The 23913-nt window shown below is 65.1% G+C and overlaps 3 protein-coding genes and 1 long non-coding RNA gene across 8 annotated transcripts; 2 read left to right on the top strand and 2 right to left on the bottom strand.

Moving 5' to 3' along the window:
- Positions 1 to 103: 103 nt before the first annotated feature.
- Positions 104 to 13420, bottom strand: LOC125109961 (uncharacterized). The gene is made up of 3 exons (XR_007130394.1): positions 13302 to 13420; positions 462 to 563; positions 104 to 219 (listed from the first exon to the last, which is right to left on the bottom strand). It is a non-coding gene; the product is annotated as an uncharacterized LOC125109961 (long non-coding RNA).
- Positions 4116 to 12571, top strand: SRMS (src-related kinase lacking C-terminal regulatory tyrosine and N-terminal myristylation sites). 3 transcript variants are annotated; one of them, XM_047747066.1, is made up of 8 exons: positions 4116 to 4790; positions 7617 to 7738; positions 8179 to 8342; positions 8982 to 9165; positions 9273 to 9431; positions 9847 to 10028; positions 10118 to 10274; positions 10502 to 12571. In XM_047747066.1, exons 1-8 carry the CDS (start codon positions 4429 to 4431, stop codon positions 10693 to 10695), a joined length of 1524 nt encoding a protein of 507 aa, XP_047603022.1. In that variant the 5' UTR covers positions 4116 to 4428; the 3' UTR covers positions 10696 to 12571. The 3 variants fall into 3 exon arrangements, with proteins under 3 accessions (XP_047603022.1, XP_047603024.1, XP_047603023.1); XM_047747068.1 differs by having other exon boundaries at positions 10141 to 10274; positions 10502 to 10628; XM_047747067.1 differs by lacking the exon at positions 9273 to 9431.
- A 145-nt stretch (positions 13421 to 13565) lies between the features above and the next one.
- On the top strand, positions 13566 to 20378 carry PTK6 (protein tyrosine kinase 6). The gene is given in 12 exon segments (XM_047746482.1): positions 13566 to 13844; positions 15363 to 15421; positions 15424 to 15483; positions 15695 to 15855; positions 16410 to 16485; positions 16488 to 16559; positions 17224 to 17385; positions 18389 to 18474; positions 18476 to 18568; positions 19723 to 19768; positions 19771 to 19875; positions 20128 to 20378. Coding segments are annotated over 12 exon segments (1338 nt in total). The 5' UTR covers positions 13566 to 13614; the 3' UTR covers positions 20316 to 20378.
- Positions 20379 to 21820: 1442 nt separating this feature from the next.
- On the bottom strand, positions 21821 to 23285 carry PPDPF (pancreatic progenitor cell differentiation and proliferation factor). Of its 3 annotated transcripts, none has more exons than XM_047746480.1 (5): positions 23166 to 23285; positions 22699 to 22779; positions 22457 to 22534; positions 22265 to 22361; positions 21821 to 22186 (listed from the first exon to the last, which is right to left on the bottom strand). In XM_047746480.1, the coding sequence occupies exons 2-5, from the start codon at positions 22751 to 22753 to the stop codon at positions 22072 to 22074; spliced, it is 345 nt and encodes a 114-aa protein (XP_047602436.1). In that variant the 5' UTR covers positions 22754 to 22779; positions 23166 to 23285; the 3' UTR covers positions 21821 to 22071. The 3 variants fall into 3 exon arrangements, with proteins under 3 accessions (XP_047602436.1, XP_047602435.1, XP_047602437.1); XM_047746479.1 differs by having other exon boundaries at positions 23185 to 23285; XM_047746481.1 differs by having other exon boundaries at positions 22699 to 22768; positions 23185 to 23285.
- Positions 23286 to 23913: the final 628 nt, after the last annotated feature.

The raw sequence follows: 23913 nt of genomic DNA, 5'->3' as shown, positions 1-23913 counted from the left end.
CAGCTCCTCTGCTGGTCTGTCCTTACGTCCGGAGCCTGCCCTGTCCCACAATTGTACCCCCCCCGGGTGACCCCATTCTTGGGAGGAGACTTCCCTGGCAAGCGGTGCATCAATTCATCCAGAGCTGGGTGGGCGTGGAGGCCCCGGGAGGTCCGAACTGGGGCGGGGGGTGGCCATTTCTGCCCTCCTCTCCCTGTTTTGGGCTCCCGGGAAATCTAGCTGTTATGCGGAAAGAGGGTTTGCTGTCTGAGGGCTGAGGGGGAGGCTGGCACTAGAAGGTGGGGAAAGAGGAAGACACCCCCACCCTGCAGCCCACCATAAGGAGGGACAGAGAGACTCCCCTCTCCCTGCTCTTCTGGGCCAAGCACGTCTTGGACCTCTGCCACCTCCTTGGCCCCACCCCTTTTTTCTATTTAACTTAAAAAATCAAATTCTTAATTTTAGGAGAATTATAGACTCACACGCAGTTGTAAGAAACAGCATGAAGATCCCATGATTCTTGTTCTATTTCCCCAGTGGAAACATCTGTCAGAACATCTGGTCATGGAAGGTCACCCAGGATACTGAGAGTGACACAGTGAGATACAGGACTGGTCTGTCCCCCAGGGACCCCCACATTGCCTCGAGCAGCCCCCCAACCACTCCTCTCTGCCAGCAGCACTACTGGCCTCTCGGCTTCTGAAGCCCCCGTGTGAAGCAGCGGCCGGCACGCGGCCTTCGGGACCCTCCGCTGGGCGTATTTCCTCCCACCTCCAAGCGGTGGTCCCTGCTATGATGCACGGTACCAAGCTGTGCTGCCCTGAGCCTTAGGAGCCGTGAGGGTGGGAGCCTGGTGGTGGTGAGATCACCGCGGGTGTGTGTGTGTGTGTGTGTGTGTCTTACGCTCTGGGGCCTATCCCCCACAGGCCCCAGAGTGTGTCTTCCATGGTGGGCTGCTCTGGGCTGCCAGCCTTGGCGGAGTGCCCAGGAAGCCCCCCTCCTTGTCCCAGCAGAACTGGTCGGAACCTTCACCCAGCCCCTGCAGGCTCAGTGCTCTTAGAGATGGGGACATGGAGGCAGTGAGGTCCAGCACCTTCCCTGAGTTCATACGGCTAGTGAGACTGACAGCGGGATTCGAGAGTGGCTGGGTCAGGGCAGGGTCGTCCTTGGGGCCTGGGCCCTTGGGGCCTGGGCGCCTCGGAGCCAGGTGCGTAAGGTGAGGCAGGGATGCGGGAGCTTGGGGGCCCAGCAGGGGTGAGGCAACTCTAATAGCTGCTGACAGCAAGACTGACGGACAGACAGGGGTGGCTCTTGGGGCGCCTGGGGGCCTCTGTCGGTTAAGCGTCTGCCTGTGGCTCGGGTCATGATTCCAAGGTCCTGGGATTGAGCCCCGTGTTGGGCCCCCTGCTCGCAGAGAGCCTGCTTCTCCCTCTGCCTCTGTCTGCTGCTCTGCCTACCCGTGCTTGCTCTCTCTGTCAAACAAATCTTAAAAAAAGGGGGGGGGCACCTGTGTGGCTTGGTGGGTTAAGCCTCTGCCTTCGGCTCAGGTCATCATCCCAGGGTCCTGGGATTGAGCCCCGTATCAGGCTCTCTGCTCGGCGGGGAGCCTGCTTCTCCCTCTCCCTCTCTGCCTGCCTCTCCGCCTGCTTGTGATCCCTCTCTGTCAAATAAACAAAATCTTAAAAAAAAGTGGCTCTTGCTGCCGGCCCCCTGGCCTGGAGTGTGTGCGCACAAGGGCCATAGGCTGCTTGGAGGGGACCGATGAGTGAAGAGAGGTGCTCTGGGGACTTGGGGGTGATGGGATGGAGGAGGGCCCTGGCAGAGACATGGCCATGGGTGGGGTGCTCCCTGCAGAGCCCACTGTCTGGGGACAGGTGAAGAGGAGCCTCTCTCCCTCTGGGGACGGTCACCTGGGGATGGGCCAGGCATTCCTGACAAGCCATGCCCCCACTGCCCAGCATGTGTTCCTGCTGGAAAATGTCCCCGCTCTGACCTCAAGGAGAGTGCACAGAGCCTTGTTTCTGTAGGATGCCACTGCGGGGGTGGGGGAGGGGGGGAGGAGCTTTTCAGCACAACCCACTGCGCTCCGGACCCTCCCACCCCATTCACTCTCTGGGCTTTGCTTGGGCCGACTGGAGGCCTGGGTGCTGAGCATGGAGGCCCGAGGACTGAGGAGGTCCCTCCCTGCCTGCCTTAGACACCAGGTGGGGTGTGCTGAGTCCTAGCAGCTGGGTCACTACGGCTCTGAGGGCCTGGGAGTGTCCAGGAGGAATCCGTGCCCAGTGTTCTGAGCGCTTGACCAAGCACGGTCAGCACAAGCAGGACCCTCCCATGACCTGAGAGGGCCTTCCTGCAGCCAAAGGGGCCAGAGGCTCGAAGTGTGGTTTCCCAGGAGAGGAGCCGCGTGGGTATACAGGGAGGGGCGCGTGGTGGGGTGGGGCAGACCGATTCCCTGCTAGGCTGGTTCAGTAGAGGCTTCGGGGCCCTTGCAGACCCTTCCCTGTTTGGATTTGTAATTTGCCTGCATTCCTCTCAGTGACCACCTTCCCCCAGGATGAGTCTCTGCTCCACAGAGCCTGCCCCCCCCGGGGGGGGCTGCCCCCTCCAAGCCATGGGAGCCCTAGAGAGCTGCTCAGATGCCGGGGAAGGCCAGCTCCTGGCCGCATCGCCACATTACACCTCGCACACTGGACGAGCTGGTCATCTGGACGTGAGCCCCAGGAAGCCCCCAGGGTGTTTCAGGGGGAGGTGGCCTGCTGTGGCTCTGGGGGCAGGGAGTGGGGGTCCAGCTTCTCCTGGGTCAAACAGTCATCACCCCTGTTTGCTGGCCATGTGCAAACACCGAGCACGCACATTCAGGCGTTGATCCAGGGTGAGACTGGGAAGGAGGCTCTCACAAAAGGGGATGGGCTCAGTCATGGCCACGGGTACTGACGGGGCTGAGCTCGGGGGAGGCCAGCAGGGGCAGGAGCATGCAGGTGGCCTGGGGTTGGGAGCCCACCTCCCACAGACCCAGCCCCAGGGCTGCCAGAGTTTGCTCTCTTGGTCTGGCCAGGAAACAGACGCTGACCAGGCAGCAGGCAGAGTGTGCCTCCATGAGCAGGGGCCTGGCCCTGTCCAGGGAGCTGAGTAAGAGGGGTGGCGCCGGCCCTCCCAGGCTCACCCACCACCCTTCTGTGCTACAGCAGCTCCATTCCCAGCCCTGAGGTGGGAGTCGGGTGTCAGAGCCTCCCCCAACCTAGCGGTGGCTGTGTGAGGTGGGGGGGTCTCCTGGCCCACAGTGGCCCAGAAGGCATATGGCCCATCACCCGTGCAGCACCTATGGAGCCCTTCTGGGGCTCACTGAGCACCCTGCCGTCCCATGTTATCTTGTAACAACCCCAGTGGAGGGAGCTTCCCTCCCTCGCCCAGAGTCCCAGGCTGCCCCCAGCAGTCCCAGCTCCCGCCTTTGCCACAGGTCCTCCTGGCTGAGCGTGTAAGGCTCTGCCCTACATAGAATTTTTATATTGACAGATTCGACCAACATTTAAAGAACAGTCTCCTTCCTTCCTTCCCTCCCTCCCTCCTCCCTCCCTTCCTCCTTCTTCCCTCCCTCCTCCCTCCCTCCCTCCTCCTTCCTTCCTCCCTCCCTTCCTCCCTCCCTTCCTTCCTTCCTTCCTTCCTTCCTTCCTTCCTTCCTTCCTTCCTTCCTAAAGGTCTTGTTTATTTGGCAGAGAGAGAGAGAAGAAGCAAGGGGAGTGAGCGGCAGGCAGAGGGAAAGGCAGGCTCACAGGGAGCCTGATGTGGGGCTCCATCCCAGCACCCTGGGATCACAACCTGAGCCACCCAGGCGCCCCGAAATCAGGCCGTTTTCTACACAAATCCAGCTCCCTTCTAGGCAACCAGGGGCTCGTGCTGCACGGCGGCTGCCCCGTTCATGGAACCCTATTTCTCTGAGGACAAGGGTGGGCACGTAGTTCACCTGCGCTCACCCCCTTCCCCACGGCGACCCACGGGCGCTCCCAAAGCCCCGCCCCGAGGCCCCGCCCCCGAAGCCCCGAGGTCCCGCCCCCGAAGCCCCGAGGCCCCGCCCCCCAGGCGCTTCCTGGGCCGCACCTGCCCCAGCCCGGAAGAGCGGCTCCGAGCGGTGAGGGACAAGACACTCCAGAGGTCGAGCACAGGAGTGGCCGTCGTGTGGCGTTGGGGGGGGGGGCGGCTTGGAGGGCCACTTTGCTCCCCACCTGGTCTGAACCCCAGCCCAGGAGGCGGGCGGGGAGCAGGGTTGCCCGCGCCTTGTTGGAGGGTTCTCTGGAGTGACCTGTCCCCACTCTCTGCGCCACCAGGGACACCAGCAGTGAGGCTCGGACCCTCGGCGGCCGTCGGCCCTTCTGGTTTCTGTTGGTCCGCTTTCCCGCCGCTGCGGCCCCTCCCTTGCGCGACCCTGGGCTCTGCGCCGGTGGCCCCGGGAGCATGGAGCCCTTCCTCAGGAGGCGGCTGACCTTCCTGTCCTTCTTCTGGGACAAGATCTGGCCGGTGGCCGCGCCGGACGATGGCGTCCCAGGGCTCCCCCACCCTGCGGCCAGCGCTGAACCAGAGCCCCCCGCCACAGAGCCCTGCAGTCCCCCCGCGCCCCCACAGTTCTTCAGGGCGCTCTACGACTTCACCGCGCGGTGCTCGGCAGAGCTGAGCGTCAGCCGCGGGGACAGGCTCTGCGCCCTCAGAGAGGAGGGCGACTACATCTTTGCCCGCAGGCTCTCCGGCCCGCCCAGTACTGGGCTGGTACCCATCACCCACCTGGCCAGGGCCACCCCAGAGACGCTCTCAGACCACCCGTGAGTATCACCTGCCCGGGCAGTCAGGGAAAAGGGCAGGACTGAGTCCCAGGATCACATGTCCAGGAGCCGTCCTGCTTTCCTTCCCTCCCTCCATCCCTCCCTCCTTCTGGGGTCAGGACCCTCCAGGCCTTGCCACGCAGCTGTGGGCAAACACACAGGGGTGGGGGACAGACACCAGCGACTGTGTCCCAGTATAGCTAAGAGGGAATGAGTCCAGCAGGAGCAGTCGGGGCCAGCGGAGAGTAAGCTGGACAGCGTGTGTGCATGCCACTGGCTGGGCGTGCACCTCGGCGGGTCCTCTGGGGCATGGTCCAGCGAGCCAGGGGCTCCTGATGAAGACATAAGAGAGGCTGTCCAGATGCTGTGAGGGAGGAGGGGGCGACCAATGGGTACAGGGGCTGATGTGCTGAGTCCGAGGGGAGAGCTTGTCTGCCCCCTCACTGATCCACATTCACCCGGATCTCTCCCTGCTGCACCAGGCCAGGTATGGGGCACACTTGGCCTGGCCTTTGGAATTGCTCCCAAAGAGGCTTGTTTCGAGAGGTGCAGGTAGGGGGAGCTCAGCCATTCCCCCCAACATGCCCAAAGCCCCCAGGGCCTGGGCAGTCTACAGACTGGGCTCTCAGCCCAAGCTTAAGGTCTACAGGACAGGGTGGCCTCCCGGCACAGCTGTGAGCTGTCTCCGCCTGGGCCCTGTCCCTGGAGACAGAGCCCCTCAGATCTCCCACAGCCTCCTGCGGGGTTTGCACGAGGCATGGGAAAGCCTGAGTCCCAGGAAGGCCCCTTCTGAGGGGACTCCGGCCCCTAGCCCCTGGCCCAGCCTGCTAGGAGGGGTGGGAGGGACCAGGCAGCCATTCTGATAGGAAAGGGGCCCAGAGCCCTCTGTGAGTGGAGGACAGATCCCATGAGCTGCTCTTGGAGGGTCAAAATGGGGTGGTGCCGGGAGGAAGTGCTAATGACTGTTTGCCTGGGCCGGGGATGAAAGGGCTGGCCACACTGGCGGTGTCATTAGCCCTAGACACCTGGCCATCTGTCCTCAGGGCTAGACTGGCCGGACAGGGGGAGGACCATCAACCTTGATAGTGAGGCTTCCCCAGTGTCATCCTGGCCGCTGCCTCACCCCAGGGAGAGACTGCCAGAACATCCCTGGCCCTTGGCTCCGGGGGAGGGCTGGGGATGAGGGCACTGGTTCTCTGTGCGGCCCGCAGCCCTGCTGTCCTGTGAAGGGCCTCGGTGGCCCCGCCCCTGGGAGCTCTGCTGGCTGCTGGGCGCCAGAGGGCAGTGCCTGGCTGCAGGGGCCCTTGGTGGATGGAGCCCCGGGGCCTTAGGGGGCTGTACTCTTGCTCCTAATCAGTGTGTCTTAAAACGAGTTCGTCAGCTTTCCACAAGCCTGCTGCCCAACCAGGTCTGGTCTTGGGGACCCCTGTCCCCGTGTCCTTGACCCTTCTCTGCCCTGCTTGCCGGTCTTCCCTTCTGGTGTTGCGGGGGCCTCTGCCTATCTGCCGTCGCCCTACTCTTCAGTTTCCAGCTCTACCCTCTGGGCAGCCCCTCAGCCCAGCCCCAGGGTTGGCTCTGGTTCCCAGCCCCTCCCTGCAGCTCTTTATGGGGCGCAACTCGGTCCCCCTCCTGCCAGTCCATGGCCTCCCCCCAGGCTCCAGCAGCACCCATCCATCCAGCTCCGTCTTTTCAGGGCCCCCCGTCCTGTGTCGACTCACTCTGAATCATGCTTTAGGTCCTCTGGAGTAAGTGCTGGTCCGGCAGCCGAGGGGTCAGAGCTAGCCCCCTGGCCCTCCGAGCCCAGGGTTTCCCCCACTTTGGAGGGGACAAGGGCCATGCGCACAGGGCTGTTCCCCGAGTGGTTGAGGCTCTCCCTTAGGGAGCAGGCCTCCTGCCCCAGGGTCCCCAGAATCCACAGGAAGCAGGAGGTTCCAGTCTGGGAAGCCGACTCAGGCGTGGGGTTCCCCTCCCTGGACCTTGGGAAGCAGACACAGGAGATGGGCTGGGGCCAGGAGCCGTCCCGCTCTCCTTCTAAGAATGTGGAGCCGGGGAGATGCATGTGGTATTACTTGGGTGACCACAGCCCAGGTGGGGTGTTAGCCGGGGGTCCCAGCAGGCTCTCCCCTGTTCTTGTCCATGCACAGCTGTGTGGGCTCCTGGACTTGGGGAACTCCCTCAGACTGAGGAGCAGGCCCCTAGGAGCCCCTGCTGCCTGTGTGCTCAGAGAGGGAGCATCTCTGTAGTTGCGGAGGGCCAGGGGCTCGGGCTGGCCTGCCCCAGGCAGGGCCTCTTCCCGGCAGACATGGGATGCTCTGAGCCTCCTCCAGCCTCCCCAGAGTCCCTGCCCAGCCTGGCACCACTGCCTCCCCCAGGGCCTTCCTGGACGAGCTTCTGTCGGCCCCACGGTCCACCTCTCTGCAGGCTAGGGGTGGCTCATCGGGACCCCCAGGCTCCCGGTGGACCCCCCGTCCAGTAGGGGCTCAGCAGTCTTGAGCTTGGTAGGTCAGCCCCTGGCTGGAGTTGGGTCCTTCTGGGAGCAGGGTTAACGGGCACTCTGGGGCTGAGATGTGTGGACGGACGGTCTCACCAGACTCAGGTCACCGTCGGTGGCAGTGGGAGCTCTGTGTTGGCCCAAGAGGGCCTCCCTGATGACTCCAGAGGTGGGGGCACCAAGGGGTAGGGGCAGGTGCAGACCTGGGGCCGGGACCCCTGCCCTGGGCTCTGGGAGCCCCTGGTTCCTGAGCGACAGGGGCGTCGGGCTCGGGCCTCATGGGGGCAGGGTCCATCCGTCCGCCGGGTGATGACCGCTGCGCCCACCCTTCGCAGCTGGTACTTCAGCAGCATGAGCCGCGCCCGCGCCCAGCAGCTGCTCCTGTCCCCGGCCAGCGCCCCGGGCGCCTTCCTTGTCCGGCCCAGCGAGAGCAGCCGTGGGGACTATTCGCTGTCAGGTACCGGACGGCTGCTCGCGCCTCTGTCCCCACGCTGACCTCGGGGTCAGTGCTCCCCAGGCTTTGCCAGCCCCACGTCAGGCCTGGGCACCTCACGTCCCTCGCCTGCCCTGCCCACCTGCTGGCTCACTCACCGGCCCCCTCCCCCTTCCCTCCCCTGCCCATCCCCCACCAGGGTTCTCTCCTCACTCACCCTCCCCTCTCACGTCCGCTCACTCTCGGACTCATCCATGCGCTGAGTGTCCCCTGAGTGCCCGCCCTGCGCCCCCCTCCCTGCCCCCCAGCTTGCAGCTGCCCACACTCCCCACTTTCCTGTGAGGCGCCGAGGCCTGACCTGGGCCCGGCCCAGGGAAGGTTGTGGTGCTTACCCGGCCAGGGTGCTGGGAGGGTCAGGGGCAGGCTCCCGCAGAGACGCGGCCCTCACCTGTGTCCACTCCCAGTCCGGGCACAGGCCAAAGTCCACCACTACCGCATCTCCACGGCGGCCGATGGTCTCTACCTGCAGAAGGGCCGGCTCTTCCCCAGCCTGGAGGAGCTGCTCACCTACTACAAGACCAGCTGGAAGCTGACCCAGAGCCCGCTGCTACAGCCCTGTGTGCCCCAGGTGGGCCAGGCCCTGGAAGCACCTCCAGCCCCAATGGCCAGCACACGTCCGGGGCTGTAGCCAGGCAGCAATCCCAGGCCGGTCTCTGAGCATGGCTGGGGGGTCCGAAAAGGCCTGAGGGCACTGGGAGCCCCGGACCTCCACACTCCAGCCAGGGCCCTGTCTGGGGTTGGGTTTGCCCTCAATGGTGCGGCATCTCCATCTCTGGGGACTTCTGGGGCTGGGGTGGGATGAGACCTGGAGGGTCCCCCAGTCCCAGACCCAGCTCTGCAGAGGGGCCATGAGGGCTGGGGACACGCTTAGGGAGGCGTCTGGGAGGGTGCTCGCAGCAGCCATAGGCCCCAGGCAGAAGCTGTAGGAGGGGACGCTCACTGGGCCGTGTGCCCTGGCTCGGGCAGCGGCACCCCGGCTCTCAGGGCCCAGCCATCCTGCCAGGGGCCAGGCAGCAATCCGGTTGCTCCGGTTGCTAATGACAGCCTGGCCGGGTGGTAATGACTATTCGTGGGTGGTTGTCCACCCCCAGCAAAGGTGCCACTTAGGGCCAGGCTTCAGGAGGTCCACACCTGGCTGCCCTGGCCTTGGCCAGGCAGAGGGGCTGGAGGCCTGGCACTCTGGGAGACACTGCCCCCCTCTTTCCAGGGAGCAGCAGGCAGAGGCCCGGAGTGTCCCCCGCCCCCTCAGAAGCCCCCCCAGCAGGACGAGTGGGAGCGGCCTCACTCCGAGTTTGCCCTGCGGAGGAAGCTGGGTGAAGGCTACTTTGGGGAGGTGTGGGAAGGCCTGTGGCTTGGCTCCACACCAGTGGCCGTCAAGGTCATCAAGTCAGGTGGGTGAGGCCTGCTGGCCCCTGCCCGCCCTGCCCTCGGACCCCTGGAGCCCTGGGGCAGACACAGGGTGGTGTGGGTGGGTCCTGGAGCCGTGCCCTGTCCGCAGCCTACATGAAGCTCGCGGACCTCAGCAAGGAGATCCAGACCCTCAAGAGCCTGAGGCACGAGCGTCTCATCCAGCTGCACGCCGTGTGCTCGGTGGGCCGGCCCGTGTACATCGTCACGGAGCTCATGCGCAAGGGCAGCCTGCAGGCCTTCCTGGGGAGTGAGTGGCTGGCTCCCCGCCCCCCCGCTGGTGACTGTCCGGGGGGCCCAGGCTTCCGTGCACAGCTGTGACCCTTTGAGGCTGCACCAGGCTCGACCGTCCGAGGCTCAGAGGGGTGTGGTGGGCTCTGGCCCGTGGGTTCGGGCCCTGGGGCGCAATCAGAGCCTTGTGCTCCGGGTGGAGCCGAGAGCAGTGGGCTTGGGTGCATCGGTGTCCCCGTCCCCATTCCTGTGCCCCTCCCCGGCTCTGGTCTCTCTGGGGGCCCAGGAGCAGTCACTGTACAGCATAGTCCCTCCCGCTGCGTGGCCTGGGCTGGGGGCACCGCTCTCACCCCATCTGAGGGTGAGGACACTGAGGCATGGGGGGAGGTGACAGTGCAGACCCTGCGCCCCTGACCGTCCACCTTGCCCCACAGGCCCCGAGGGACGGGCCCTGGACCTGCCTGTCCTGCTGAGCTTTGCCTGCCAGGTGGCCGAGGGCATGGGCTACCTGGAGGGTCGACGCATCGTACACCGTGACCTTGCGGCCAGGAACGTGCTCGTTGGTGACGACCTGGCATGCAAGGTGGCTGACTTTGGCCTGGCCCGGCTGCTCAAGGTCGGTTCGGGCTGGGGCCCCCAACCCCGCCGTGGCTCAGAGGGGAGGGAGCCACTCGGCCCACCCACCCCTGGTCTCCCCACACCCAGGACGACATCTACTCCCCAAGCAGCAGCTCCAAGATCCCCGTCAAGTGGACGGCGCCCGAGGCGGCCAACTATCGCATCTACTCGCAGAAGTCGGACGTCTGGTCCTTCGGAGTTCTGCTCTATGAGGTTTTCACCTATGGCCAGTGTCCCTATGAAGGTGGGCTGCAAGGGAGCCTGAGGGAGGAGGCAAGGCCTCTACAAGGCCTATGTAGTCTGAGGGAGAGGCACAGCCTGCCCCGGGGAGTCCCCGATTCCAGAAGGGGCACCATGCCTCCAGGCCACCTGCTGGGCCAGGTCTGGCCAGGAGCTGGGGGGAGGTGTGCACTGTGACCCTGCGCAGAGGCAAGGCAGCCCTGCCCAGCCCCTCTTGTGGCCCCTCTGCAGGACTGAGCAACCACGAGACCCTGCGGCAGGTCATGCGAGGGTACCGGCTGCCACGCCCGGCCCCCTGCCCTGTGGAGGTCTACACGCTCATGCTGGAGTGCTGGAAGGGCAGCCCTGAGGAGCGGCCAGCCTTTGCTACGCTGCAGGAGAAGCTGAGTGCCGCCCACAGGCGCCTCACCCCTGCCCACACATGACCTGGGACGCTGGACACAGGGGCTGGGGCCACGCCTCCCTGCCTGGCGTGTCCCCCCAGGACAATACTGGCCATTGACACATCCAGGGGCGCCGGCGGCCTGGAGCGGCCTCTGGCTGTGGTCCTCACATCCTGACAGACGCATGGACTGGCACACGTGTGTGTGGAAGATGTCCCCTCAGACGGGAGGGCTGGTGTCCTCTGCTCCACGGGACCTGGTGTCCCTGGCGAGGAGAGGTCTCAGCACAGCCGTTGGGGTCGCGCCTGAATGTTGTCCAGCCATGGAGATTTGCTGGACAGAGAAGACCTGAGCCTGGGCCACGGCCCCCTGCCCACCCCTCCTGCCCCGGGCAGCCCGACTCCTCCCAGGGCCAACAGCCAGAGGCTCCCCAGTTTTTGGCAAAGTTCCCCATGGCCGACGCTGGGCTCCCAGGCCGAGGTGGCACGGGGCCGAGGCGGCACGGGCTGGGCATACCTGCTGGCTGCGTGCAGACCTGAGTGCTCGGAAAACGTGCGGCGACGGACTCAGACCTGCATCGTGCATGGGTCTCGGCGCCCAGACCCGGAACAGCAGCTGGAGCAGATGGGGAGGTCTACCAGCTGGTCCCTGGAAGCAGAGCTGGCCCCCATGTGGCCCAGGGCCCCACCCCAGGGGACTCTGATGCCCCAGGGAGCAGGACCCCTGCGGGACCAAGCAGCCCACTCCATCTCCCTGGGGCTGGGATTGAAATTGGGGGAGCCTGGGTCAGGCCACGGGCAGGGCAGGCTGCATGGTCGTTCCTGGGGCTGGGAGACTCGAGGTCCTTCTCTGGGGGTGGGGTGAAGGTCAGGGGTTCTGGGTCCCGGGTGCTGGCCCGGGGTCAGACAGGGGTGGGGCTGGATCCCATGGTGTTGGGTCAACATGCCTGCTCCTGCTTGGGCTGATTTCAAGCCACCGTTGGCGTCACTGAATGAGGAGCCGGGTGGGACACGCCTGTTCTCACTCACCCAGCCAGCTCCAGTCACCACAAGAGGGACCTGAGGGGCATGGGGACCAGGCAGGTGTGGTCTGTGTTCAGGGTCCTCATCCCCCACCGTCCTGTCCCTGGTGACAGCTGTGCCCCCGGAAGGCTTGTGGGATGGAAGGGCAGAGGCATGCCGGGCTTCTTGTCCCCTGGAGGGAACAGGCCTCTATGCACCGTTTAGGGTCAGCTCTGCACTGTGAGGCCCATTAGCCCCTCCCCTCCCCATTAGCCCCTCCGGCCCTGCCCGGGGGCTGGCACAGGGGGGAACTGGGACTCCGCGGTGGGCACAGAGGTGTGCAGGGCTAGAGTGGTGGGGGGCTTCCTGGAGGAGAAGGAGAGGGTGCTGAGGTCACCACAGGTGAGGGCAACACAGAGGGAGGAGGTGGGCACGAGCCACTTGAGGCCAGACCAGCCTCGGTCAGGGCTGAGCCTTGGGTGCCAGCGTGGGCGGGGCTGGTGGGAGCAGAAGGGTTTGGCCGGCAGCCTGGATCAAACCCTCCTGCCCTGAGAGGGCTGAGGGGCCTCCTGGTGAGGGATGGAGCTGGACGTCCCCCCCCCGCCCACCCCCCCGACACAGCAGCAGCGAGTGTGACGTGGGCCTGAGGGAAGGGGTGTGCTGGGCTTGGGACCAGAGGCGGTGTTGGTGGTGGTCAGTGGTGCACTCCGAGCATGTCTGTCAGCCACAGGCCCAACAGGTTTGGTGCCTGGGCCTCCAGGAGGGGCGGGGGACTTTCTGTCTCAATACTGTGAGATACCGCTGCCCCGTGTTGCCCTGGCAGAGCCCTGGACGTCTGCCCCGAGAGACACTCCAAGGCCCTGGGCATGGGCTCACAACCGGGTCTGAGGGCAGGGGTGACCGGAGCATGCTGCCCAGCAATGAGGGCTGGACACGAGGCCCGCGCACCATGGAGCCCCCGCCCCCAGCCTGCCCCGTGCTTTGCTCCCTGGCCCCTTCCCCACCCTCGTCGTCAATGAAAGCGGCGCCAGGATGATCGCCCACTTGCTTGTAATACACATTCCTCTCGATCTCAAAATGGAGTGAGTGGTGCTTAAGTCAGGCTTAGTACAGGATTTCCCTGGTCATCGTCCTCCTGGAGCTCCCGTCATGGGCCAGAGTCCCCACAGCCCCTCAGACGGGCAGCCGAGGACCGAAGGCGCTCACCCCGAGCCCTCTCTATGCCCTGGTCCCCATCTCTCCGCAGGGCTCTTTCTTCTCTGCTGTGGCCCCTGCTGTCCCCCAGCCCACAGCCCCCGTGTGGGCTCCCTATTCCCAGCACCTGTCTGCCCTTTACTGTCCCCTGGAGGCCAACATCTAGGACGGGTGTGGCCACCCCGGCTCCCCTCAGTGGTTGGTGGTCTCGACCATGGCTGAGAGCCTCCAGGGTACGGAGGGGAAGGCAGCAGCCCCCTGGGCCTCCCAGCCACGACCCTGTGAGCTCGCTGGCTCTCCGTCCGGCGCCGTCACAGAGGCCCCGGAGTGTTGGGCAGGGGTGACTTACCCACAGGCCTCCATCCCTCGTCTCCCCCTCCCACCTCGGTTCCACTCATCCCTGAGCCCCCACCGCTAAAGTGGACCCCAGGAGGGCCCTGTCTGACAGCTTACTCAGTCGTCCCCTCCCCCACGTGGTGGGCACACATCCTGGAGCAGGTGGGCAAGGGCAGTTCCGGGTGGCCCTGGCCTCAGCAGGTCGGAGGGTCGGCGGGGAGCCCTGGGAGTTTGGGCAGCCCAGGGAGGGAGCCCCGGCAGGTGCAGGTGTGGCTGGCCTGGCAGGGCCTCTCCTCACTAGACGTGAGCTGGCTCCTCGGCTGGGTGGGGACCGCCTGTCAGGGTCCGCCCCACCAGCCACAAGGGGTGCTGTGGGCTGCTCAGGAACTGGCTGTGAGGCCAGGAGGCCGGTCCTGCCGTGGCACCCGCCATGGCGTCCTGGGGCCAGGCTCCCCCGGGCCCCCAGTATGTGGGCCTCTGGGACTTGGAGGCCCAGAGGGATGAGGAGCTGACCTTCCAGGCGAGGGCTCTGTTCCACGCGGCCGGGAAGGAGGAGGAGCGGAGGTGGGCCGCGTCGCTGGATGAGGTGGGCAGGCCGCTGACCGAGGGCTACGCGCTCCACAACTACCTGGCCAAGAAGGAGACGGTAGAGTCTGAGCCGTGAGTGTCCCCGTGGCCCTTGTGGGACCCTCAAGGTGCCCCCCTGGCCCCCTGCAGCCCCTCAAGAGCTCAGGGCAGGGCAGCCCTCCAGACAGAGCTTTGTGCCACTGCGGCTGGGCGCTGGGGAGGGGCAGGGTGCTGGGCCAGCCTCCAGGAGGCCAGTGAGGACAGGGGGCCCGTGACCCCGCCTCCCCGTGCCCCCTGGCTGGGGCTGGACCCCACCATCCTGGCCCCCTGAGAGCTGACTAGGCTCCAGCAGGGTGACATGATACAGAGCTGCAGAGGCGTGTGGCCCCTGCCCCTGGGCTCCGCCACAGTCACTTTGTGATGACAGAACCCAGAGGGGAAGGAGGGGCCCACAGGGGGCTTCTGGGTGGCCGACAGGGAGGGGGTCTGTGAGGGAGGCCCAGGCAGGGACTGGGCCTTTTGGGGAGCAAAGCATCACTGACCTTCCAAATAGCTGAAACCAGATGCATGACCTAGTTAGAGGAAGCAGGAGGGTCACTGCGACATGCCCGTCTGGGCGTGGGCTGCAGGCTGTCCCATCCCTGCAAGGAGGCGCCTGGAGGCTCGGACCACAGAGGGCAGCCTGGAGTGAGCATGTGCACAGCCGCCTGAGCTCTGGGCCAGGAGGGTCTGGCAGGAGACACTCCGCTGCCTGCCTGCACCCCTGTGACCCCGAGCTCTGGAGGAGTAACATGGCAAATGCGTGTGAGGAGACAAGCGGTGCGGTCACAGACAGCGTGGTTTCAGAAGGCGGGGTCCGGGACAGGGAACATGCAGAGCATGGCTGGTGCAAAGGCCCTGAGGTCCTGAGAACCTAGTGCCTTTGAAAAGCAGGAAGGAGGCAAGGTGCTTGGAGGAATGAGCAAATGAGATTCAAGACATGCTAAGTTGGCCAGGGTGGGGCGTGACCCTCATGGGGCCCCAGGGAGGGTGAGGGGTTCCTGTGGCAGCAATGCCTGAGGGAGTAGGAACCAAGGGCAGAGCAGCTGGCAGCTCCACCCTGCTATCCAGGCTTATCTGAGCTGTGGTGCTGGTGTGTGGCAGCATGGGTGGGCACGTGTGTAAGTGTGCACATGTAGAGCCTTGCCATTCAGACGCCGAACCCCAGTTCCTAAGGTTCTAGAGCAGAGTGTCTGTGGCCCGGGTCACAGGACAAGGTGGTCCCACTCATGGCATGGGAGGTGTGTTTCTGGGACAGGAGTGGCTCTGACCCTACACTCGGGGAATGCACTGGGCAGGGTGGTGGCTGGCGCCTGCACCACTCCTGGGTCACTGAGGCCTTTCCTGGTGTCCACACCAGCCACTTGGGACATTTGGCGTCTCTGATGGGCAATGCAGTGGCCTCTGGCCAGGGACCATATCAGAGGGGGGCTGTGGGTCAGGGTTGGGGGCATGCGGAGGTGGCCGGTCAGGTGAGGGGGGCTGGGATTCGGGGTGGGCAGGGTGAGAGGATGTGGGTCAGAGGGCATGGGCTGAAGGTCAGCGCAGGCTTAGGACTGGCCCCGCCCCCAGGTGGTTCTTTGGGCCCATCTCCTGCTTGGAAGCGCAGCGTCGCCTGCAGGCTGAGGGCAGTGGGTGGGGGCCTTCCTGGTCAGGGTCAGCGAGAAGCCGGGCACCGACTACGCTCTCTCAGGTACGGCGTCCTGCATCTTTTCCCTTCTGTGGCCCCACCTGCACTTGACCTCCTGGCCCCTGGCCCGGCCTCCTCCCGCTGCCTGGCAAACACCCCTCACGCCCCTACCTCCCGCCCCCCCACCCGGCCTTCCCTCCAGGGGGCAGGACTGCCACTCCCGAGCAGCTGTCTGGGTGCCCTAGCCCACGGGCTTGCCCCCTCACCCCTGCAGTGCGGGACAGGCAGGCCGTGAGGCATTACAGGGTCTGGCGTCGCGCCGGCCGGGGGCACCTCAGCGAGGCCGCGTCCGTCCCCAGCCTGGCCGAACTCCTGGAGCACCACAAAGCCCGGAGCCTGTCCCACGGGCTGTGGCCGACTGTGCCCTGCCGGAAGGTAGAGCTGCCTGCCACAAACCCCCTTGCTCCCCACCGTGCTCCCGCTCCTCCCCTCACATGGGGTGGGTGTGGGTCCCGGGGTGCTCACTGGCTCAAGGGGCTTTGGGGAGACCTGGCCGCAGGGACTCTCGCTGTTCTGACACTGCGGTCCTACAGATGCGGATGTGGGAGCAGGTGGCCTGGGCTGGGACCAGCCTTCCTCAGGGGCTGTGCTCACGCCTGGGACAGGGAAGGGTCAGCTATGCTCCTGCCCAGTCCTGCGTCCCTCTGGCGGGGAGGTTTGTCTGTGTGGCCAACATCACAGCATCAACAACGCCCTCGAGCCGCACAGAGGCTCGTCCCTGCAAGGGTGGTGAGGGCGTCTGTAGGATATGGCAGAGGGTGGCCGAGGGGGGGTGGCCTGTGGGAAAGCCCGGCCATGTGCTGGACCCTGGGACCTCAGCAAGAGGTTGCCTGCATCGGAGGAGAGAGCAGGGCTGCCCGTCGTGGGGTCAGAGTGGGGAATTCCTGAAGGGTGGGCTGGGTACCCCGCACCCCCGCCTGGCTCTGCAGCCCGAGCCTGAGCCCCCGCTGCACTGGGCAGACGGGGAGAGACCACACAAGTTCAGGCTCTGCAGGAAGCTGGGCTCTGGTACTTCAGGGAGGTCTTCGAAGGGGTCTGGAAGGACCAGGTCCGAGTGGCCATTAAGGTGATCGCTCGAGGTGAGTGGGCCCCCTCCAGGGACCCAGCAGGCCCTCCTGGCCTTGCTCAGGGGGTGAGGTCCCACGTGCTACGTGCCTGCCCAGGGTGCACTGTGTGTGGCGTCTACAACAGCTTCCCGCGGCATTTTCCTTTCGATGTCTAGGTTTTCACCTAAATGCATTTATTTAAAAAGGGAATTTTAAATTCTTTTTTTTTTAAAAGATTTTATTTATTTATTTGACAGACAGAGATCACAAGTAGGCAGAGAGGCAGGCAGAGAGAGAGGGGGAAGCAGGCTCCCCGCTGAGCAGAGAGCCCGACGCGGGACTCGATCCCAGGACCCCGAGATCATGACCCGAGCCGAAGGCAGCGGCCCAGCCCACTGAGCCACCCAGGCACCTGGGAATTTTAAATTCTTAAGGTAAATGGAAAACCAGTAAAAGAAATAGACCACTAGAAATTTGAAGGTTCATCTCAAATCTCCTTTAAACCCATTAACCGCCCCCTTCAGAAATCAGGGGCTCACGGGGACACACTTGGGGGTGCTCTGCCTCACATCGGGCTTGGGCAGGCGTCGCACTCATGGTGTCCAGTGTGTGATGAGGGCAGCAGTGGGCCCAGTGTCCCCTTCCCATGGCCCCCAGCTGGGGGGGGGGGTGGGGAAGGCTGGGCCTGACCCTGCAGACAACCTTCTGCACCAGCACACGTTCCAGGCAGAGATCCAGGCCATGAAGAAGCTTCAGCACAAGGACATCCTGACGCTGTGTGCCATGGCATCTGTGGGGGACCCCGTGTACATCGTCACGGAGCTCATGGCCAAGGGGAGCCTGCTGGAGCTGCTGCGGGGTGAGCCGGCCTGCTGGGCCGTACTCGGGGCTCCTTTCCTGGGATCCAAGGGACCCATGCTTTTGGAGGGCGTGGGAAAGTTGCACAAAGGGGGGAAAACCCACATCACCCGGTACCAGGCACAGACTACCAGGGAGCTCTGGTGCCTTTGTCCACGGGCCCTGCTTGAGAAAGGATTTAACGTATCTTGTGAAAACGCACCACCGATTCATTGTAGGAACTGGAGAAAACACGGAGAAGTACAAGTAAGACAAGAACAGCCCTAATTCCTTCAGCCACAGGTCCCTGAGGCCTGCCCCACCGCAGCTTCCAGAACACGCCAGCCCGGCTCTTTGCTCTCCGGAAGGCGCTGGCCCTTCCCACCATGTTTGGACGTGTGTGAGCACTTACACATGCGTGCACACCTCTCCTACACACGCTCTGCACACACACGGAGGATCTCCTGGACTCACAGACCCTGGTCACAGGACCTGTTCGTTTACCTCCCAAACCAAACGTGACCGCTGCGGTCAGCGGAGGTTCTCCGTGTCGGAGCGGCCCTGGGGCGAGAAGCGTATGCTGCACCAAGTGCGGGCCCGGGCGATTTTTACCCGGTTTGGAACGCGGAACCGAACGTTTCTTACGGCAAGTCTGACCACTGCCGCTGGGTCCCCGCCATCAGATGTCCTTCAGGACGGCGCGCCCGCCGGCCCGTGACCATGTCCACGAGCGGTGCCTGTTTCGCGAGTTACCTGGTGTGGAACCGCTCTGAGGTTTTCCGCTCTGAGACAATGCTTCGAGGAGTTCCTATGGCCTTAGTGCGGGTTCCCAGAAAGGAATCGGGGCGTGGGGTGGAGGGAGTGTGCCAGCTGCACTCTGGCTCTAACCCATCACCGCCTCCTGGAAGGGCTGAGACAGGTCCCCTGGTCCAGTGTGACATCAGGCAGCTGCCCTCTGGCCCAGCCTGGTGCCTGAGCCCGGTGGCACGCAGAGTCCCTCTGATCGTGCTCCCCCTGCTCTGCAGACTCCAAGAAGTCCTTGCCCGTCTCAGAGCTGGTGGACATTGCCTCTCAGGTGGCCGAGGACATGTGCTACCTGCAGTCACAGAATTAATGTCCACCGGGCCCTGGCCACCAGGAACATCCTTGTGGGCGCCCACAACGTCTGCAAAGTGGGTGACTTTGGGCTAGCCAGACTCATCCAGGTAGGGCCCAGGGTGTGAGTCGGGGGTGCAGGGTGTCCTCTGTGCCTGGAGCTGGGGTGTCTGGGCTTGCCTGCCTTCAGCCTCGGGGAGGCCGGAGGGCGAGATACAGGGCTCCGGGGCCAGAGCTGTGCCGCAATGGGGAGTGGAGGCTTCCCGGAGGGCTCCAAGGCTGGAAGGGAGGCGTCTGCCCTTGCAGGGGCTGCAGGAGGGAAGGGAGACCGCACACGGGTAGGGCAGCTGGGGAGGTGGGTGTGCCTGTGCTCATTGATTTGGGCGGCTTGCCTCGCCTGTGTGATGGGGGCAGAGGCTGGGGAGCCTCGTGAGCTCGGGGCAGACATCTTCCCCACCCGCCCCGCACACAGAAGACAGGAGTGGACAGAATGATGTCCTGAGTGCTCTGTCCCCATCAGACCCTCCAGGTAGGCCCCCACTCCTTCCACGAGGTTAGACCCAAGTCCCCGTGTGCACACTTCAGTATTTCAGCCACAATCACATTTCTGACACTTAACGGGGATCTCTTACAGTCATCACGTGCTTCCTTAGAGCTGTTTCCAACTTCCTGAAAGCCCCAAAGTCACCGGCTCACTCCTGGAGCAGACCAGGGTCACATGGGCTCGACGGCTTCTCTCGCTGTTTCTGGTGCCCTCTGCTTGGGGGCCCTGAGAGCAGGCGTCTGGGGCCCTTTGCTCCCGGGTGGCTGTCCTGATGCCACAGTTCCTTCTTCATCGTGAGCTGGTTGCTTCTAGAACGGCGATTCCCTCAGCACTCGGTGGCAGCTGGGAAGGCAGGCTGAGCGTGATTCCCCTGGGCTGTCCAAGCATGTCAGGGGAGCTGCGGGCAGCTGTGTGAAGCAGCTAGCGTGCCCACGGGGCCACCATGGCAGTCACAGACCGAGCATATGCTCATATGGGCCCACCCCTGGGACTGTGACACCACATGGGGACCAGAGCATGTGCATTCCAGACCTGACCTGCCCTGCCCCCCGCCCCCCGCCCTGAATCGGAGGGGAAGCTGCACCCGCTCTAGCGGCACTGTGGTGGTCATCGGTGCCTGAGCTGCACTGGCCCCCCATGAACCCCAGCTCCCCATATGGCCAGGGCAGGGGTGGGGTGTGGGCAGCTGCCGAGGCCCACCCAGCGCGTGTCCGCTTGCAGGAGGACATCTACGTTTCCCACGACCACAACATCCCCTACAAGTGGACCGCCCCGAGACCCTCTCCCAAGGGCTTTACTCCATCAAATCTGATGTCTGGTCCTTCGGGATTCTCCTCCATGAGATTTTCAGTCGGGGTCAGATACCCTATCCAGGTACTGGGCCCCTGACAGCATCCCCGATGGTGGACAGGGCGGGAGGGTGCCATCACCTGACTTGGCACCTGCACAGCCAGCCTCCCAGGGTGGCACTCCGGGGGCATCCGTGCACAGGGGGGCAGCAGGCAGGAGCTCAGCCCAGGGTTTCCTGGGAGGGGGTAGAGGGCAGCGTGGTGTCCTAGGGGCGAGGAGAGGCTCACTGGGCACCAGCTTCCAGCCCCTGCAGCCCCTCTGGCCGTCCCACCACAGGCACATCCAGCCACAAGGCCGTCCTGAGGGTGGAGTTGGGCTACCGCATGCCCTGTCCCCTGGAGTGCCCAGCCACCGCACACAAGCTAACGCTCTCATGCTGGCACAGGGACCCCGAGCACCGGCCCTGCTTCCAAGCCCTGTGGGAGAAGCTCTCCAGTGTCAGCAGGTACGAGAACCCGCTCTGAGGGGGACAGCCTCCCTGCTGCCACCGAGGAAGGCCACCAGGCCAGGTCCTGTGAAGATGGGCCTAGTGCCGTCCTGGACCTCCCATCAGGAGGACAGACCCACTGAAGGTGCTGACAGTTCCAGAACTGGGCTAGACACTGGGGGGCCCGCCCTCTCCTGGGGCAGGGGAAGCCTGCCCTCTGCAGCCAGGGAGCTGAGGCTGCCCGTCCTGTCTGCTCCCGAGAAACCAGCTCCTGCCAAGTGCCAGGGCCCGCCACTGTCAACTCCAACTTGAATTCTCCAGAAGCCTGACGACCCTCCTTTCTAAAGGGAGTGGTGCTGTTGCTAGTCCTGAACTAAAGCCCACCCGCTCAGTCAGGACCTCCTCAGGTGGTACATGGGAAGGATCTGGGCTTTGGCTAGGCTCACCCTATGCCACCCAGCCCATGCCAATCTCCTCACTAGGAGGAAACACAGACTTCCCAGCACTCTGTGAAGATGGGCTGTTTGCTGGTGGGGCACTGCTGTCTCCTGCCTGCGGCCATGGCTATCAGCAGCTGCCCACACAAGCTCTGAGGGACTCATTTGGACACTGGGGAGGCTGGCTAGTGCTCAGGCAAGATTCTGGGGCACCGCTCCACTCTGGGTCCATCTGGAGTGTTGGGAAGGTGGACCTCTTCCACCCATCCTCCTGCCTGGACACAACAGGGGCAGACAGGATGGTGGCTGCAGCCCTAGGGCCCACAAGTTCCGCTGATGCCTTGGACTGGATCTGCACAGCTGTTTACAGCACGCACCCGGGGAAGACCGGCAGGAGGGGAGCCGGGCTCCCCTGATCTCATACTAAGCCCCCTTCCCCTAACCACCAGACCTGGGTCAAGCCCTGCTGGCCACTAAGCGAGTGTGGACACTGTCAGCCCACCAAGCATGCCTGCCCGAGGAGGTGGGTGGAGAATGGCACAACCACAGCCTCCCCAGGTCCCTGGTTGGTCTGTCCAGAGCTGGGTTACCTGTGGTGAGACAGTCCCTCTGGAATGCCCCCACACCCCTTACCACTCGGTGTTAATTTCTGGTCCCTGTGTCTCGGCGGGGGGGGGGGGGGGGGGGGCTGACCAGAATTTGTCCTACAACGGGCTGGAAGAGGCAGAACTGTTCTAGGAAGGCACCTGGAGATAGCATGGCCCAGTGGGCTGCTCCACACCAGCTGGGACAGCCTTGGTCCTGTTCCCTTACTGCCCTCCCTGGTGTCAAGAGTGGGGGGGAGCACTAGGTCCCTCTCATTGGGGGCTCCTGAACCCAGTGGCAGGGGCCAAGTCTGAGGACCTGAACCTCAGCAGCTGCCCTGGAGGCTTCTCCTCGGAACTGCCTGTACCCCCAGGCTCTGGGGGAGCCCTCCCCATCCGCACTCCGCACTCGCCGAAGCAGCTTGCCCGCGTGAACCTGGGCCAGACCAACTTCCCGCCCTGCCGAGAAGTGAGGTGGGGAAGGGCTCCCAGGGCACGCAGCTCACACACACCATCAGGGCTACTGGCTGCTTGGAGTTTATTTTCCGCATGGTGCGAGGCACAGGGTTCCAGGGTGTGTGGAAGGTTTGCGTGTGGCTTGGACAGTGAAGAGTGGGATTCTCTCAACTTCCTTTTTGGTGTTTTGCTCTTTTGATATAAAACAACCTGACTGCTTCTGCCCGCAGCAGCCGGCCTGGTCTCTGGGAAGGGGGGGGAGGGAAGGGGAGGGGCTCTGATGAGCGCAGCACCTCCCCAAGCCCGGCCTCGGCCCTCAGGATGGCGGCCCCACGTTGGCTTTGCCAGGCCGGCCACCAGGCTGCTTCCTCACGGCTTCCAGAGCTGAGTCGCTGGTGATGGTGCTGCTGGAGGCCTGGGGAGGCTCCGAGCTGGGGGAGAGCTTGTGGTCAGAGGCGACTTCCACCTTCCCCCATCTCCCGTGCTGGCCCCCAGGAACGTGTTCTCACCGTTCGGGGGACTCCAACACTGTAGCCATGAACGGGACGGTGGACTTCCCGAAGAAAAAGCTTGCCCACCAGTGGCCCGGGTCGGCCTTGGGGAGACCTGAGAGGAACAAAGGGGAGTCATGGTGCTGCTGCCCGCTCCTGGTGGGATCCTGCCCAGATGGTTGCCACCAGGGCGAGTGGACCTGCACTCACCCGGGGGGTGAGGGATGGCTTCCCCAGCGCACTCCACACTTCCGCAGGAGCTGTTACTGGACGTGGAGCCCAGGCGGCCTGGAGAAGAGAGGCCCCGGTCAGCTCCGCAGGGCACCGCGACCCCTGCCCTGTCCACCAAGCGCCGGCTAGGCTGGCAGCACCCAGGCAGAGCCACAGGTCCCTAGCAGCCCTCCCCGCTCCCAGAGGAGGCCTGTAGGGCAGAGGGCGAGGGGCTTACTCACGTCGGTAGTAGTCGTGGGTGGCCACGAGCGAGCCGCTGGAGGGGATGGCGGCCATGCCGTCGCCTGTGGGCTGGTGGAAACCTGCGCACGCAGGGGTCGGGGCGCCACGCCGGTCACCCGCCGCCCCTCGGGAAGGGCGTTCCCCCCTCGGGCCGACCCGCCCCCATCCAGACGCCGGGGTCAGGGACGCGGGCCAGATGGACCCGATGGGGTGGTTCCTGGAGCGCCAGCCCCGGCGGCGGCGCGGGTCCCGGGCGGCGCAAACTGGCCCGCACCGGCCGCAACAAAGGCGCTTTGTGCGCGGGGCCGCGGGCCTGGGGCTCCAGGAGACGCCGGTCCGGCACGCGCGGCCGCCCCCACCCCGCGTCCCCGGCCGTCCGACCTTCGGTCCGCCCGTCGGTGGGTCCCGCCAGCCGCGGCGCCGGGGATCATCCCCCCGCCCCCTCGGGCCGCATGACCCCACTCACGCGCTGCCAGGGGCCTCACCTCGGCGGCGACCCCTCGCGGGCCTCGGCGCGCGACCACAGGTGGCGGGGACGGGGACACTAGGCCACGGAGCCCATTTGCAGAAGAGACCGCCGAGGGCCGCTCAGCGACAGAAGCGCGCGGGGTGCGCACGCGCGGACGCGCCGACTACGATCGCGGCGCCGCGCTCGCGTCACGGGGGGCGGGAGCACCCCCGGCTCCGGCCAGGCCCCGCCCCCTCCTGGCCAGGCCCCAACCCCCGCCCGACCAGGCCTCTCCCCGGCCCCCGCCCCGCCCCGCCCCCCGCCCCCCAGCTTGGCCAGGCCCCGCCCCCATCCCGCCCCCCGCCCAGCTCCTGCAAGACCGCCTCCGCCCGCCCTGCTTCCCGCCTCCGCGAGGCCGGGTCCCGGACCCGCTCTCCTCCGCCCGCCCTGGTGGGGGCCGGCCCCGCGGCATCAGTCCGAGCTGGAGCGGCCTGGCCTGGGATTGGGGTGATTAAATGACCCTCCTACCAGGACCCGGAGCAGGGCTTATCCCGCCACCTCTCCTGCCCTAAAGGAGGCCTCGCTCCTGTCCCAGAACGAGGCCCCTTCGCCTTTCCGGGACTGCAGGTGGTCCACCCGGTCTCAACCTCTCCAGCCCTTCGGAGGCTGTGGGGGTAATACCCTGGCGCGGTAGGTCCAGCCTCTGCAGTGTCCCTCTCCTCTGCCTCCTCCCTTGGGGATGGAGCCTGTCCCACTCTCATCCAGG

The sequence above is a fragment of the Lutra lutra genome, chromosome 9 (assembly GCF_902655055.1).
Source record: "Lutra lutra chromosome 9, mLutLut1.2, whole genome shotgun sequence".
Lineage (NCBI taxonomy): Eukaryota > Metazoa > Chordata > Mammalia > Carnivora > Mustelidae > Lutra > Lutra lutra.
This window is presented reverse-complemented; position numbering and strand designations above follow the sequence as displayed.